The sequence below is a fragment of the Aquila chrysaetos genome, chromosome 16 (genome assembly GCF_900496995.4).
Source record: "Aquila chrysaetos chrysaetos chromosome 16, bAquChr1.4, whole genome shotgun sequence".
In the NCBI taxonomy this organism is placed as follows: domain Eukaryota; kingdom Metazoa; phylum Chordata; class Aves; order Accipitriformes; family Accipitridae; genus Aquila; species Aquila chrysaetos.
This window is the reverse complement of record NC_044019.1, coordinates 5,500,746-5,516,833: the sequence shown is the minus strand read 5'-3', so window position 1 is coordinate 5,516,833 and position 16,088 is coordinate 5,500,746. Positions and strand designations below refer to the sequence as shown.

Genomic DNA, 16,088 nt, shown 5'->3' with positions numbered 1-16,088 from the left:
TGTTTTGAGAAATGACAACCCTGGGTGAATTACATGAGTTTGAAAACCACATAGAAGAAATGTGAATGGCAGTCTGGCTCGGAGTGTGACACAGGGAGACCACATTTTCTGGGGTGTTCATCTATGACAGTAGTTACTTGAAGCTTCCTTCAGGGCTTCATAAATGATTTTTTTTTCTGTATCCATTCCCTGGCATAGATGGACATAAGAACCTCTGAAAGGAAAAGGAAAATGGAGCATTACAGTAAGGTTGCTTACGTGAGCAGTAAATCCTGCATTGCAGAAAGCAAATCCTGTGTATTGTAATGGAGATTTTGGGCCCGTGCTGCTCTTCAGTAGCCATATTTAAATGAACTTTAGTAGCATATATTAAATAACTTGTAAAGGACTTTGGGATACTGCAGGATTAAAGTTATATATGTAACATACCCTACTAATGTTCTTGCAGGGTTATTCAAAAGAAAATAATGCTAGCTAATAGTCCTGTTAGTTACATGTTACATCCTTATTGTACCTGCATTGTGAGATGATCAAAGAGGGAGGAAAAAACAATATTGCTAAACTTTTTTTTAACATATCTGTGTCTAGGAGAAGAATAAATCAAATAATATGAAAAGCCGCAGAAACACTAAACCAATAAAACAAGGTGAGCTAAGCTCATAGTCTCTTTTCTTTAATGTTTATAGATTTTTTTACTAGCTATTATAAAATGAATAATAGTAAACAGGAGAGGAAAGGACAGTAGAGCTCATTTCACATTCAGAATAGCTTATTAGGTACATAACCCTCTTACCACAGCCAGTCTTCTGAAATGTATTAGCAAGAATAGACTAGATTTGCCTGCACGATAGGCACAGTATAGAGGATCTAGAAGGAGACAGCCTGATCCAAAGCTCACTGAAGACAATAAGAATCTTTTTTCCATTGACTTTGGAGAGCTTCATAGCCACAGACTACACATGCTAAATAGAAAATAAGTTGTAAACAACATGTGATTGTTTATAGAATATGGGTTAAATTTATTATATACCTTAAAGGAGTTAGCATATGTAAACTGGGGGGAGATTTTTCATATGCATTTAAAATGTAATTTTCTGTGTGTATGACCGTGGTCCTACTAGAATGAATCCAAGCACCTACCCAAGTTGTTGTTTTCATCATCTGTGTACTGGTAGCTGCCTCTCTAGTAGAGGCATTGTGGTATTAGCACGTTATAAATATATGTGTATATATATAAAAAAATCTTGTGAACTGAAAAAAAAAATCACTTGGTTTTTCATCTGCTTTGTTTTAGGTTTATTTCAGCTGCAATTATATGCCTCTCTGTGCTGTCTTTTAGTTTATATCTAACCCCTTATTCCTCTGTGAAATGTCAGGAGAAGGAATTATTTTCCACAATTTTAAGTTATTATATCTTGTCCAGACTTTACAGTGGCAACTTTCCATGGGCAGCATGCCAGCAATCCGGGTGCCACAATTCATTTGACCTGTGATATAATAATTTTTTTCTTAATGAGAAATGAGCACAGTTTTCCTACTGCTGGAATTCATGCCTTTCCTCAAAAGTTGGGTAACACTGCCTCCTTTGAGGTACAACAGCAAAACAGTGTTGGCGTGTACGTGGGAGGAGAAAGAGAAGAGAGGGCAGAGTGGGAGGCGTCTGAGAGAAACATTCATTTTTCTCTTTGTTTTTGATTGCTTAGTTGTTCCTGGAAAGAAGAAGGTATGGAACTGGGTTTCCTACTTAGAAGAGGAACGGATGCCAGCTGCTCCCCTAAAATTGTTCAGAGAGGTTGGCAGCTTTTTCAACTCTCTTGCTATGTTTTTCTCAGGCAACAGAACAGTATTACTAACTCAGTGGAGGTAGGATTGGAGACTACCCTCAAGCCAGCAGTTACATTTATGAGTTGTTTCGGTGTGAGCAGGCAGTAAAACCCCCACATGTTTGTTTCCAGCCCTGAAGCACTGTGGAAACAAGCATCTGCCCTGTGAGTCTCATCCCAAACCAGGGTGTAAAAAATGCTGGTTGAATCTCACTCACAAATAAACAATGACGGTTTTGATCTGCTTTGGGTAGCTCTGGATAAATGGGCTGTTAGGCAATCTCCAAGTAGCATTGGAGAGGGACAGCTTAATGTCTTTCACATGTCCTCTGCTTCATCTGTGGTTGTACAACACCCCTTTCAGCCTTCCTCTGTAGAAAACTGCAAGTCAGGTCTGTGAATGTTGTAGATTGTCTCAGTGAGAAGCGACTGTTACGAGGGAGGGTGGAAGTTGTGTTCATTCATAGTCTGAATGCATTGAAGGTGGGAGAGGGCGAGTTTAGCCTTGGTGAAGCTGCTTCTGCATTCCAGTGTACCAGCCCACATTAAAAGTTCACCTCCCAGTGAGCTCTTCAAAGCCGAGGGCTGTTGGCACCTTACAGAGTGAGATGAGAAGTAAAGTCGAGCAACTGCAATGGATGCAATAAGCCATTTGCAATTCCAGTTCGGATTTCTTTTAAGCCTTTACTGTACTTCACGTTTAATTTGGATTAAGACTGCAAATAAATGAAAAACACAAATGTTTTTTGGAATGACTGTGTAAATGGGCTCCAGATCAAACATGCATTTTCCCTTTTACCGTTTGAAGATGAGAAGTTACCTTTTGGGAAAGTCTGGACTGCTGACCTCATGCTGACACAGGCAAAATGATTTTAGCTTTCCTGGCTCTTTGTTTCTGCCAGCCCTCCTACATTGGGCTGTGAAGGGGATTCTTTTGTGTTTGAATAGAGCTCATTTCTGCATCTGCTGAAAGATTTGTTCATAGCTAATTGCAGCAGGCTTGTGGTTTAGTGTTTTTGAGAGATTAATTAGAATAACAAGTAAATCTGAAATATGATCATGCCATTATTGATCTCTGTACCTGCATCTGCCTATTAAAGCAGCAATCATTTAGTGATAGAATTTTCTTCTCTGAGTTGAAAATTTGAAGCCTTAAGTATATCTGATGACTGCTCTGCAATAGATTTTGTCTTTAGGAATTAAAAACAAATGTTTCCTTCTTCCCCCTCAGTATCAGTCATTCCCACAAGGCCGAAATGGATTTAAAGTTGGAATGAAATTGGAAGGGCTGGATCCTGAACACCCCTCTCGATTTTGTGTTCTCACAGTGGCTGAGGTAGTTGCTCTTCCTATCTTTGATTCTAAAAGTCCCATGTACATTTACGATTTTTTTCAATAAAAAGTATAAACATAATAATAGTACTTTAATTAATTAATGGTTACGAGGAGTTCAAGGTGACACTAAAGGAATAGTGTTATGTGGTTAAGGAGCTATGCCTGAAATCCTACTGTCAGATTTTTGCAATTGTAACTCACAATAGTAAACCTATTAATTGCATGCAGTGGATAAATATTAAAAAGAACAGTGCAATTAGGTCTTAAGTCTTGCATATATAAGCAATTTGAAATGCACTTATGCCTCCAATTCTGTGAAATCTGTGTTGATCTGATATAGACATAAATGTTCTCAGGCTGCATTTGTACTCCAGTTATTGCCGCACAGGAATGTGTGTATGAGTATGGAATAGGAGGCCAGTGAAGTTAGACCAACCCATGTTATTTTCAGCTGTTGGAAGTGAGGAAAGAGGAGCATGGAAACTGGGAGACATAAATGATGAGAAATAAAACTAGACTTTTGAGAAATAAATGAGAACTTATATTTACTTTTATCCATACATCCAAATACAGAAAGAGTGCTTGATTAGTGTTTTTCTTTAACTCCTTTATGACCCTTTATGATAATCAGAGCTCCCCTGCTTATAGGTACAAGGGTACAGAATGCGATTACACTTTGATGGTTATCCAGAGTGTTACGACTTCTGGGTTAATGTTGATTCCTCAGACATCCATCCCGTTGGCTGGTGTGAAAAAACAAGTCATAAGCTGCTCCCTCCTAAAGGTATGAAAAAAAAAATAGAATGGTGTACAAGAAACCATAAATTCTACTAAGAACTAGTTGTCCTGGCTCTGCATGTTTCATTTTTAGTGTGATTTCATTGTGGAACTCGATCTGAGTGGCTTAAAGGGAAGAGGTGTAACTAAAATAGTGAATCACAAAAGAACAAAACAGCTTCCTTTTGATATTCCCAAAGATTGACATTGTTAGTCAAATTAGAAACTCTTTATTGGATGAGCATATAAAGCAAGGAGTCTCTTTGGGTTTCAGAACTTGCTTCTTTCCTGCATTCAATTTCCTAGAAACATTTGAAGGTTGAGATTAATGATTGGACATTATACTGAAAAAGGGAGAGATGTTTTAGCTGAAATGGATAATCCCTGAAGATTGTAGAAGGGCAGTTATCATGCAAAGTTCATATTCTTCCCAGGTAATTTCCATTTCTGAAAAACCAATCTGAATGTAACGGGGCTGTGTAAAACAATCTTTTTATCTCTCTTTCTAGGTTTCAAGGAGGGAGAATTTAATTGGACTTCCTATTTGAAGAATTGCAAAGCTCAAGCAGCTCCAAAAAACCTTTTTAAGACCCTCAGCACTGTAAGTGGTGATATTGAATACAAGATGTTTCAAATAGGTCTGATGCTAAGTGAGTTTTGACCAGAATATTTACGTGTTTTTAATATGCTCATGTAAGAGGTACAACCATGGTACAATCGGATGCAAGCTATTTCCTGCTGTGATTTATTTTTAAGATGGGAAACTAGTACAATTTTTCTTCCTTTCCCCAGTCACTGGCTTTCCAGAGAGAGAATTTGTATTTCCCTTTCTCCTTAATACTGAGGGAAAAGATTTACTCTACCATTTATTAAATATATTACAACAGTCTGTTTTGCTGTGTCCCTACAGTCAAGATATTTGTGTCACTTTCCTCTAATTTAATCATTTCCAAAATAATTTCTGGTTTCCAGCAGCATACTCATGTGCGCCATGGGATTCATTATGAGGCTATGGATCTTGAGCATTTTTCATCCTTCACCCACTGTTGCTTTCTTTTTGGTTGTTAGCCTCAGTTCCTGTATAACACACACTCCCATTTTATGTCAGTCAGATGACACAAAGTCCACGGTGCGGCAGATTTGATGCTGCAGATGGACCAGGGCACTGACTTCAGTATGATCAGGGCCCAACTGTGCAGCTCTGCTCTGCTTCCAACCAAGTCACCTATTTTCCTTGAAGACTCTGTAACTTTTCCACTAAGACAACAGTACCTGCAATGCTCACGCTTATCCTCAGCCAATATTCATCACTGCAAGGCATGTGCATCTTAGCCTTTGCGTCTGTATTGTTGTGTACCTGGAGATTCTGGTATTCGAGCTACATCAGCTCTTTTTTAGAAATAGTAACAATCATTGCCAGAACACATGGAAATCTTGTCTGTAGACCTCTTGCTAGTAACTATAGTGTGTTTTGGTCTGTGGGTTTCGGGGTTACAACCTGCAACAAGTGAGTTTATAAGGCTAATTTAAATGGCCTGACCTAGAAGTGGCTGATTTCCTTTTCCTGATGTCCTCTTCCTCAGCCTGTCACACCCTCTGGTTTTCGTCTGGGAATGAAACTAGAGGCAGTGGACAAGAAGAATCCGTCACTGATGTGTGTTGCAACCATCATGGACATGGTGGATAACCGCCTGCTCATTCATTTTGATAACTGGGATGAGAGTTATGACTACTGGTAAAGAGATTCTATTTCTAATATATATTTGCAAGTAGACGGTGGTTTATTTCACTCTTCCACTAAGGGTAATATCTAATATTTTAAACGTAGTCACTGGAGTTGGGATCTTAAATGAGTTTTCAAGCATCTGAATAATTAATTTGGGTTTTTACAAAGTGTCAGTTGCCCAGTAGCTTCCCCTGCTGTCTGAGTGCTCATCAGCTGGCTCAATGCAAAACCAGTAGGGTTGGCTTGAACTACTTGTGAAGCATTCTAGGTAAAAAGCGTTTGAGGTAATGAAGCTGGCTGACTTGGGTCAGATCAGGGAATGTTCATGTTATCCATTCCTCTGGCAGAGCTGAAGGAAGAGTAAGCTCCACTAGTGACACCACCTGGAATTAGTAACATCCTCTCCTCCAGGACTAGCAGTGGGTGTTGGCATGTCTCTCTGCAAACTTACATTCGGAAGCAGGCAGTACCAAAGTCAGTAAAAATCTTTTACATTTGCTTCAGTGGAGTTTGGCTAAGGCCCTTTGAAAATAAAAATTATGTCCAACATTTAGGCTTTTAAGTCCTGACCTGTACTACAGTTGTTCTGCATCTGAGAATCTTGATCCCCTGCCGTCATGCTGGGGCCAGGTCGAATATTAGTCAAGGAAATGTTTTTCCTTTTTGGTCTGTGTTTTCCAACCTACATGAACAGCCTAACTTTATTTGTCTGTGAAAGCAACACAAGACACATGCTTATCAAAATAGCACTGGTTCGTTCAGTATTCTGTGTTCTCTCCCCCATCTCCTTTTGTTTGTTTTTTTTTTTCAGAATAGGCACCTGTTTGGTGGCAAGTGAGTCTTTTCTTTCTTTGCTGTAAATACCTCACGCAGAGCTTTGTAACACCAGTGTTCCATTTGCAGGACTTTAGATCTTGTTCCTTTACCATTTTAGCCTGTGAAGCTTTGTTTCCACACCATGTTTTGTCTGGAATTTGAAAATTTTAATGGGAAACACAAGCAAACAAAGCTTCAAAGTACAGGTTGGCTGAAAACACACAGTTTTTTTCCTCGATCTGAAAGACTGCTTTGGTCCCTTCCTCGGAGCAGATGTGACAAAAGGGGCTGTCTCAAATTGGCCTGTCGTCTCCTTCAGGGACTCAGAAGATCTAAACATTCAATAAAATTGGGAACCAGGCAAACTACCACTAGGTTTCAGCTAGAATGAATGGATAATGTGCAGTTCTTGGCAAAGACCTTAAAAGTAATTTCCCCGTCTTCTACAGTAATGGTATTTCAGTTAGGGATGAAGGTTTGTTTTTTGTTTCTTTGCTTCCTTTGCATTTTATTTTGGATGATCTATGTCCAGGCTGAACTGTGGTTGGTATGGTCTGTGGGGGGGAGCTTGTTGTTGTTGTTTTTTTAAGGCACCGGACATTCTTCTTTGTATTTCCCTATCTTTTGAGGCAGCTTGAACGCCTTGAAAACTTGGTGTTATAAATTCTAACGAGGTAATGCTTGTCTTTTACACCATGATCACACCCACTGAAAGCATCTGCTAACCCAGCAAAGGCATATCAGACAGCATTTGCAATTCTGCTTTTCTTTTTGCTTTAAAATTGACTGGTGCCAACTTTCCCTCTTTATTCAGGTGTGAAGCTAGCAGCCCATATATTCGTCCTGTTGGCTACTGCCAAGAAACTGGAACCCCACTGACAACACCACCTGGTATGTAGAAAGTGAGACTTTATTTCCTGCCTCAGTCAAAAAACCTACAAGTTTTATCTTCCACATAATTATGTATTTGCAAGTTACAGGTTCCATTCAGTACTCTCTTCTCTACTGACTGAACAACATTATTGTTCATACTTCTTGCCACTGCATTTTATTTTGCTTCATAGCTCTTTCAAAAAATGGAACAGGGTTTGGCAATTTGTAATTGAATTTGATTTCAGAAGGGAAAGAACTTTGAAGTATTTGCAGCATTTCCTTTAAGGTGAGCTGGAAGAAAGAGGAATCAGTATCATGATTTCATAGATGATAAGGTGGAATTTCTGGAAATGAAGGAGTAACTGAAGCCACATCTCTTTCTGCTGCATTGGAATTCAGTAAATGAAGACAATGTTGGCAAATGAAAAAGGACAGAACGTACAGGAAAATCAGTGTTGTTTTCAGGCCTTGGAAGTGCTCATTCACCTTAAAAATAACAAATATAAGAAAACTATGTCTGCTGTTGGCTAGATTGACAGCCCTGGAGCAAGAATTTCTGTAATTACTGTGTATCAAGTTTAGTAGAGGGGATGGCACTACAAGATCCCTCTGCATTGGAGGAATTGGCCTCTGTGCCTTTGCTGCAGATGCAAAAGGGGTTGTAAATGCTTACTCTTCAGCAACACTACATCTGTTCCTGCTCCTCGAACGTGCAACAAGGCTGTGGCATGCAGTTCCTCTACTCATATCATGATTGCCTGTGCCCCCAGCAGAATCTGCAGTCAATTCTGATTTCTCTGCCGAGAGATTTACATGCAGCAATTTGCAGACTGTCCTGTGTGTTTAGTCATTGCACCCTCCTGCCAAAAGGAAACAATACTGAGGCTAAAAAATGCTGAAATGGGATGGGAAAAAAGTAGAACAGTTTCTTAAATGTAGTTGCCAGGGAGAAACATCCCATTGTTGTTAGAGTAGCACACCCATGTAGATGTTTTGAGATTAAGGTAATGGCAATGGAGCCTTTTATCTCCAGACTGCTAGTTTTACTCAGCTATGGGTGAGTAGGTAGCAGAAGATGAGAAGTTTCTACAATCTTGCAGGCACTCACACATAGAATAGTTAATAAAATAGGAAATTAATTTAGTGATGCCATTGCACATCACTGAATCCTCTGACTAGCTCTTAATTGGCAGCTTTCTCTAGAGAATAAGCATTGATTAAGCTGTACAGAAATGAATTCTTCAGGTTTTTCTGGTCAGGGTTAAAGCCCTATGTAGAAGCTGGGGAAACTTGCAGTGCTGCTCTGTGTGCTGTAGGTGGTGTGTATGAATAAACAGACCACTTTCCAGTGCCATCCATTGTAAGTGCTAAATTAACATAATAACTATGTGTTACATCGCTGCTTTTCTGTTGTTTGTAAAATAAATGTGGGTTTTTCTTACTTAAATGTTAATTTTCTGTTTTTTTCAGGATACAAGGATTCCAAAGCCTTCTCATGGGAGAAGTACTTGGAAGAAACTAATTCTCAGGCAGCCCCAGCAAGAGCATTCAAACTGGTTGGTGAATCTCTCTGATTGTCCTAGTTCAGGAGGGTAGTGGAAACTGCTGTTATCTACCATTTCTTGCTAGATGCTTTATTTGATGGTGGTTCACCATGTCTGTGCCAAGAGGGTGAAACGTTTTTTTTTTTTACTTTAAGATCATCTCTCACTGCTGCTAAAACAAGACACACAGCAGACTACAAGATTATTTTTTTTAAAAAATGCCATGAAAAGCTGTCTTGGAAAGGATTTTTGACTAAACATCTTCACTTGCTCCATTAGTAGATTTAAGGGAAGAGCCTTCAGTCCACACAGATAATTGTAGCTTTCAGAGGAATGTGTGAAGGGCAGTACCCTGCCTCAGAGAGGACATGGAGAAGAGAAGGAGCTGGTCTTCTGCTTGAGGTCTGACTGCGTGGGCAAAGGGGATCTCCCAGTTGACATCTGAGCAGGACTGATGCTGGTCTAACAGACTTTCCAAACTCCCTTCATGGGGGTCAGAAGTGGATATCACTGGCCTGCAACTGGCAACATTTGGTGGAGAAGGGAGGAGGGGGGGGGGGTGGGGTGTGTATGTGTTTGAGGGGGAGTGAGAAGTGTGCACTACCTCCATCAGGTTTCCCCGCCACACAAAGTTTTAAAAACTTCTTTAAAATATTTTCACCTTGCAGTTGTGCAAATCCTTTCTTCCCCTGGTTGGTGAGACTCAAATTAAGGCAGAGCGAGAAGTTCCTATCAAGAACTATGTTCTAATATAGATCTTAGTTCTTCTAGGGAGGAGCCAGCTGTACCCTCCACAGAAATAAGTGTACTAACAGATGATAGAGCGTCTCTGCCAAACTCCTAGATGGAGTAAGATCATCCTGCAGACTAAATCTGAAGATGGTTCTCTCAACCTTGGGAGCATGAGCTTTTGTTTCTTACATTAGAGTTCAGTGCATTTATCTGGAAGCTCTCTGTGAGCAGAGACAAAATAAAAGCTTTAAAATAACTTTATTAAAAAACTCCCCGTTCTTTAAAGTTTTGTTGGTTTTTTTCTTAGCAGCTTCTTCCGCACTGCTGGCTCACCTTGCTAAACTTTGCAATATGTTTGAAAACTTTTCTGTGCCATCATGACACTTGTCTTGATTCCTTTTGATGAAGTTCGCGTTGCAGGTTAATACCTGCTGCCCTCCCGTATATTTTGTTGGTAAGCTTTTTGGGACTGAGGCAGAAAAGCAATCAGGGAGGCCTCAGATAAGGGAGGTAAAAATCCAGCCAGACAAGTTTGATAATTGCTAGATTTCAGCAGGTGTCCATTTGAAGTTGTGGTAGGTTGCAAGGTGGGTGTTAGGGAATAGGAAGAGGTTGGGTTTGCCACTTTAGAGAACTGTAAGGCCACAGCTGGAGTTATCTGCAGCACGGTTGAACTCCAAAAACATCCATTGGATTAAGGTTTTCCAGAGTTGGGCAGCCAGCATCTTCGATCATGCAGCGCAGCATGTGAAGCACCTTAGAGCCAGTGTGCAGGATAACGAGTGAAGCTTGTCAGTAGGACACATTTGTTGCCCCCAGTGTAGGCTCAGCCTTTTTCTGAGCCATACTTATAAAATCCCAGCGGTGCTGGAAAACAGGAGCCTTCAGAATACAAGAGTGAAAGTATGCAGCAATTGGTCTTCTACACAATAGAGAAACAATAGTAGTAGTTTTCTAGGGACAAATATTTTGGAAAGATAATAAAACTCTTCATGATACAAAAAGAAACAGTGAAGTGCGACCTACTTAAAACTCCCAGTCTGAAGTCCTCAGTAATCTGTCATTACAGCCTTCTTTCCTCAGATTTTGGGAATACAAAATATGTTGAGAACTGTCACCGATAACAGGGCTTTGCTCAGGACAGGGAGCCTTTTCAGTACTGAGTGCTCTTTTTTTTGGATTCTTACAAAGTGAAGTGGTTTTCCAAGGGGGAGTGCAACTGCCTTGTCTGCCTCTTTTCCTGTTTTACCTACGTCTCTGCAGCCATGTTTTTTGCTCCTTCAGGTAGCTGGCTTTGAGAGAATAGCAGAAGGGCCAATTCTGGCTCTCATGAAACTCCAGAATATAAATTAGCATCTGAGACTGTGTTTTGAAAATGAGACAGAAAAAAAAAAAATGGCATTTGATATATCAACAGTTAATAGAGCTCTTGCAAAATCAAACCTTGTTATTTTTCTGGCTTGGTTGGTCTGAAGTGCAAATACATGGCACAGTTATTGATTTTTTTTTTTTATTATTATTATTATTCCAGCTAGCAATTACAGGAAATCAGTACATAAAAATATGGGTTGAGAGCCAGAACAGGCATTTCTCACTGAATTAGTTTTTAACAGTTTTCAAGAGCTATCTTGCGTAGTCTGAAGACATGGATCATCAGCACAAATAGCAGATCTTGCGTCTGGATTTCTGCCTTCTCCACCCAAAAATGCAGGAGGAGACAGCTTTGTCGTAAGCATCGCTATTTCAGCCCATTGTCTTGGGCTGTCAATTCAAAAACATTCAGATGCCATTGCCAAAAAGGCAGCAACCCTTCAGCAAGACTTAAACAAACACCCTGGCTCATCTGGGCAGGATTTTGTTCTCTAGCACTCAGGCTCCTTCCTCAAGGAAGTCGGACAAGGTTGGCTGGTTCAATAAGGCGCTCTTAAAACTAAAAGCAGTTTAGATTGTCTGGCTTCCAGTGTGTCCTGTGGCTGAAAGCCTGTTGATAAATGTCTGCGTCCAGGTGAAAAGACCAAAGAGAAACTTGAGGTTTGGAGTTTGTAATCCACTTAGCTCAGAAGTGGACCTCCTTCCCTGCCCCCAGCTACCAGCAGTAAAAAGGGTAAGGAAGATTGTGAGGGAAGAATGTTTATGATCATCTTTTCATTAACCTGATCTTGTTCAAAGACATGACTTATCATCTCTTGCTAAAATCCTGACCTTTGTGTGCAGAAGTGAAGAAGGACGTGTTTTGAATGAGTATCCAGTGTTCCGTAACCCCCAGCTGAGGAGGTCAGAGGAGGAATTTGCAGTTGATCATTTAAATGGAAAAATTGGTAAACGCTGTCTGTTACTTAGAGGTTTACATCTGTGGGTGCTGCAAAGGGCACGCATGAGGTCAAAGGACATTCTGGAGTTTTTACAAAGTAGTTTGACTGCTGGGGCTTGAGAGAAAGGGTAAGCTGGCAACTGCAGATGGGAGACTCCGGCAGCTGGAGCTGCTTTTGAGTCCCAGCACTGCAGTTCTCAGCAGTTGTTGTTAACAAGCAGATGCAGTTGTCGTCGTAAGAAGTAGGTGGTAACCTGCTTAATGAAGGTAACTCTGTAATATCCAGATGCCAAAAAGGATGTCATGTATAGTGTAGTGAAGAGAGACATCACGTGGTGGTGTGGTTCAGGTGTAAGACAGTGGTGAACTGGCCACTGTCCTTGTCAGGTATGAGATCATCTCTCTACTGTGTTTGGGAGTTTTGCCGTCAGACTGCAGAGTCTGTATGGCAGTGGAGCTTGTAGTAGTATCTGGCCTTTTTTCTGTTAGGGAATTGCCCTGGCTGTGAAATGCTCCTCTGCACTGAGAAAGCTCAGACTTCCACTCGAGTAGTTTTGGGCTGCCGACAAACAGACAGCTTAATCCTCTAGGAAGCTCTGATTTTAACCTCTGAAGCAGTCTGCCGTGTGAGATCAGGGGCCAAAGCTGCAAAGGCATTTGAATGGAAGATGAAAACTTCAGCGCATTTTATTCAGAGCAGGTGACTAGCTCTGAACGCACAGACTTTTTAGCATTCTGCTTATAATCCTCTCTTACAGCGTCCTGCTCACGGATTCCAAGTTAATATGAAGTTAGAGGCTGTGGACAGAAGAAATCCCATCTTGATAAGAGTGGCGACAATAGTTGACAAAGACGACCATCGCATTAAGGTATGACCTTGCTTCAAAGTGCAGAGCCCTTGTGCTGAGGAATGTAGTGATTGGCAGTACAGAAAAAATATCCAGTTGGTATGAGGAGCAGCAAACAAACACCTTGCAGATGATCTAGCCTACAGGCCTGCCTAGCTGGAAATTATTTCTGTTGTTTTGTCCTGTTGAACTCCTATGGAATTGCCTGGTATTGTTAGTTACTGTTTTGATGTAACTATTTTGAAATAACATTTGACAGCATGATTTTCCATCTCTTATCTGTTTCTGTGTGATCTGTGTGAGTGAAGGCAGCATTAATGTTCTGCTGGTGGGAAGCTATCTGACAATTTTTTTTTTCCTAGCATACTTAAAAGAAAACCCAAAGTAAGTTAAACCCTGGCACATGTGGGAAGCAGCTTCATTCTCCAGTGTGAATTTGGTACATAAATGGATTTTAACTAATTCTTTTCACATAAATATATTGCCAGAAAAATCTGTTGTGCTTTGGCTTCTGAGTAATTAAGTATGAGCCAGCTAAAGTGGAGGCTGCACTAATGGAGGCTCCTCGGCCACAGGTCTGCTTCCTAAATTATGATTATGTGGGCAGGAGTGGAGTTCGCTCCCCATTAGCCATTTGATTCTCAGCCTCATCGCTGTGATCGCAAGCAAAAGTCAAGTTTTGCCAATATATAGTAGCATGATACTCAGTACATACATTTGTTTGAAACTTTGCTGCATAGACAACCCAGTAGCCTTTAAACTGCAGTGATCCTTAGTCTCTGTTAACCTGACCTGGATCTGAGCTATTCTTAGTCTCTTCGTCCAGCAGAAAATTCTAGCTTGATTACTGCAAAACTCACCAAACTTGTTGGCTTTTATGGTGTTTTGGGATCCTCAGAAAACAAAACAATTAAATAAGCAATTGTGTTTGCATGGATTTAGTCTTTGAGTATAGAGTGTGCTGGAGTACCCCATGGTCTGTGCTTTCTTGCAGACCCTGCGATTTGACTGTGTCACCAGAATTTGGTTTTTCTGTAAAACATAGGGGCAGGGGTCAGGAAAACAAATAGTTTGTTTGAGCACAAAGGACGATTGTGCTTGACTGAAAGATTGAATGAATCATCCCCAAGCTGAGCAAGGTGAAACAAAGGGGGAAGTTAAAATAAAAGCTGAGTCATGTCCTTAACTGTATCTCTCACTGAGACTGTGTGCTTCTTTTAGATACATTTTGATGGTTGGGACCGTAATTATGATTTCTGGGTCGATGCAGACAGCCCTGATGTTCATCCAGTAGGCTGGTGTGCAAAAACTGGACATGCTTTGCAAGTCCCTCTAGGTAAAGTAGATTACATTGTATTGTTATGTTGAATAATTTTCCGAAGTGAAGTCTGCTCTTTAGATGCAGGGAGCATTTTACAAATCTGTTTTAACTTTTTTCTTCTTATTACCAGGTGCTGTTGATCGAGTGGGAACAGTGGGACAAGCATGCCCTACTCCAGGCTGCCATGGTATTGGTCACGTCAGGGGACCACGATATGGAACACATTATACGTATGTATATGAGATCTTCTTATAAGGGTTCTGCCTGCAAGAGTCTGACTGCTGTCCATAATAATAATGCAGCAACAAGCACCTGCACTGCATTGAAATTGTCTCAGGATGTTTATTCTGGAGATAGTTATAACTGCAATTGCAGCTCCCTCTTGTGTCTAAATGTGCTGTTTCATCATAAATTCTGTTTATACCAGTATAATCATTACAACTGCTATGCAATCCAGCATAGATTAATTAACTCCAATTTCTACATTCCAGCATTACTGAAGGAGGTTTTTTGTAAAATAATATACCCAGGAAGAGCATGCAAGGAGACAGTTAAAGAGGGAGAGAGTGTGGGTAGATGATTAAAGTATAAGAGTGAGGAGAGCTAGCTCATGTTTTGTGCTCTGCCTTTTGATTTCTTAAGGATTTTCTCTATTAAACTATTTTAAAGAGCAAGAAAACAAACTCGGGTGGGAGGTCTGAAGATCTGGCAGTATATAATGTGGTAAAGGGCTTTGAATTTTTTTGAGTGAAAGTTGCAGGCCTCTTGTTTCATGAAATACTGTTCAGACAAGCAGGTTACAGAGGAAGAGCTCTTCTTGTTCTCTGAGGTGACTCTTTAAAAACATGACTTTGGTTTCTAATTCTGCCATGTAGTCCCCTGCTTTCCCGTACCTAAAATTGGGTAATAACATCTCCCTGTCTGTTTCTGGCCTCACTTTTTCTGAGTTTGTTGATGGATATGTCTGCCTGAGGCTGGTAAGACTGTATGACTTAAAAACATGCATCGTCATCTCTCTCTCTTTTTTTTTTTTTTTTTTTGTCTTTTTTTTCTTTAATACAGGTTAGTTGGCTGCCCATATTCTGATGTGAACCTCAACAGAGAAAACTTGTTACAGGACCGCCTGAGTGGGGAGAGACCTTCCCCTAGCAATAGCATGCAGAAAGCCAAGAGGCTGGAAACTCCTGTCCCGTTTCTGTTGGGAGCAGGAGAGTCTTCTCAGGAGGACTCTCCACAATCCAGGTGAGTTGAACCCTTTTCTTTGGCAGGTACTGGGGAGCAAAACCATTTTACAAGGCTGAAAAACACAGGAAGACTGAGAATCAGCAGAGCATTGAGTTCATCTGTCTGTAATATTGACCCATGCCCCAGACACTCTTAACGCGGAGCAGTGCACTTTTATACCCTCATATGCCTTAATAGGTTTCTTGATTCCTTAATCCTGCTGCTCTGGTCACATTCCAACAAAGGAAATTGCATTCTGTCTCCATAAATTTTTCCTTGCTGTTTCAATTTAAAATATATTCTTTTCCTTCGTTTCCTGTCCTAAAACTGTCAAGCAAGGTTATTTTGCACTATTAAACTGTAACTGCAATCCACCCCAGAGTCGGCTGCATTACACTGGTAGGCGTAATGACTACATGTGTATCACTTGGCAAACAAGTTGAGCTCCTTCAGATATTTTTTTTTCTTACATGAAAATCTTGGAATTGAGTAGCATTGAAGCAAACAGTGTGTTAGTTCTTGGACTGCAGGAGGCAGTTAGAACGTGTCATGGGACAGACCTGGACATGAAGGCTTTTATTATTGTCACCTTTAGTCTGTACGAATCCAGTCTCACTAGAGCAAACTCCAGCAACGCTTTTGGTCTTTGTTGTATATGACATCTTATATACCTTTTAAAGTTCATTTCTTTGCTTAGATTTATAACATTTTCAAGATATATCTGGCTAGAAAAAAGGAAAACTTCTCTCCCCTCCCTG

At 40.5% G+C, this 16,088-nt stretch overlaps 1 protein-coding gene across 11 annotated transcripts in view; it reads left to right on the top strand.

Annotated features, from left to right (window-relative positions):
• The window catches only part of LOC115351944 (lethal(3)malignant brain tumor-like protein 3), a 52,846-nt gene that overhangs the window by 20,657 nt on the left and 16,101 nt on the right, over window positions 1-16,088 (top strand). For 6 of the 11 annotated variants that reach the window (XM_030039420.1, XM_030039424.1, XM_030039419.1 and 3 more), the window contains 11 exons: window positions 1,704-1,792; window positions 3,055-3,159; window positions 3,807-3,942; window positions 4,445-4,536; window positions 5,519-5,670; window positions 7,292-7,368; window positions 8,821-8,906; window positions 12,696-12,806; window positions 14,007-14,121; window positions 14,237-14,336; window positions 15,169-15,348. In XM_030039420.1, coding sequence (XP_029895280.1) covers window positions 1,704-1,792; window positions 3,055-3,159; window positions 3,807-3,942; window positions 4,445-4,536; window positions 5,519-5,670; window positions 7,292-7,368; window positions 8,821-8,906; window positions 12,696-12,806; window positions 14,007-14,121; window positions 14,237-14,336; window positions 15,169-15,348 — 1,243 coding nt within the window. Of the gene's footprint in view, window positions 1-588; window positions 647-1,703; window positions 1,793-3,054; window positions 3,160-3,806; window positions 3,943-4,444; window positions 4,537-5,518; window positions 5,671-7,291; window positions 7,369-8,820; window positions 8,907-12,695; window positions 12,807-14,006; window positions 14,122-14,236; window positions 14,337-15,168; window positions 15,349-16,088 lie in introns of all 11 variants that reach the window. The other 5 variants (XM_030039425.2, XM_030039417.1, XM_030039415.1 and 2 more) reach the window with 1 other exon arrangement.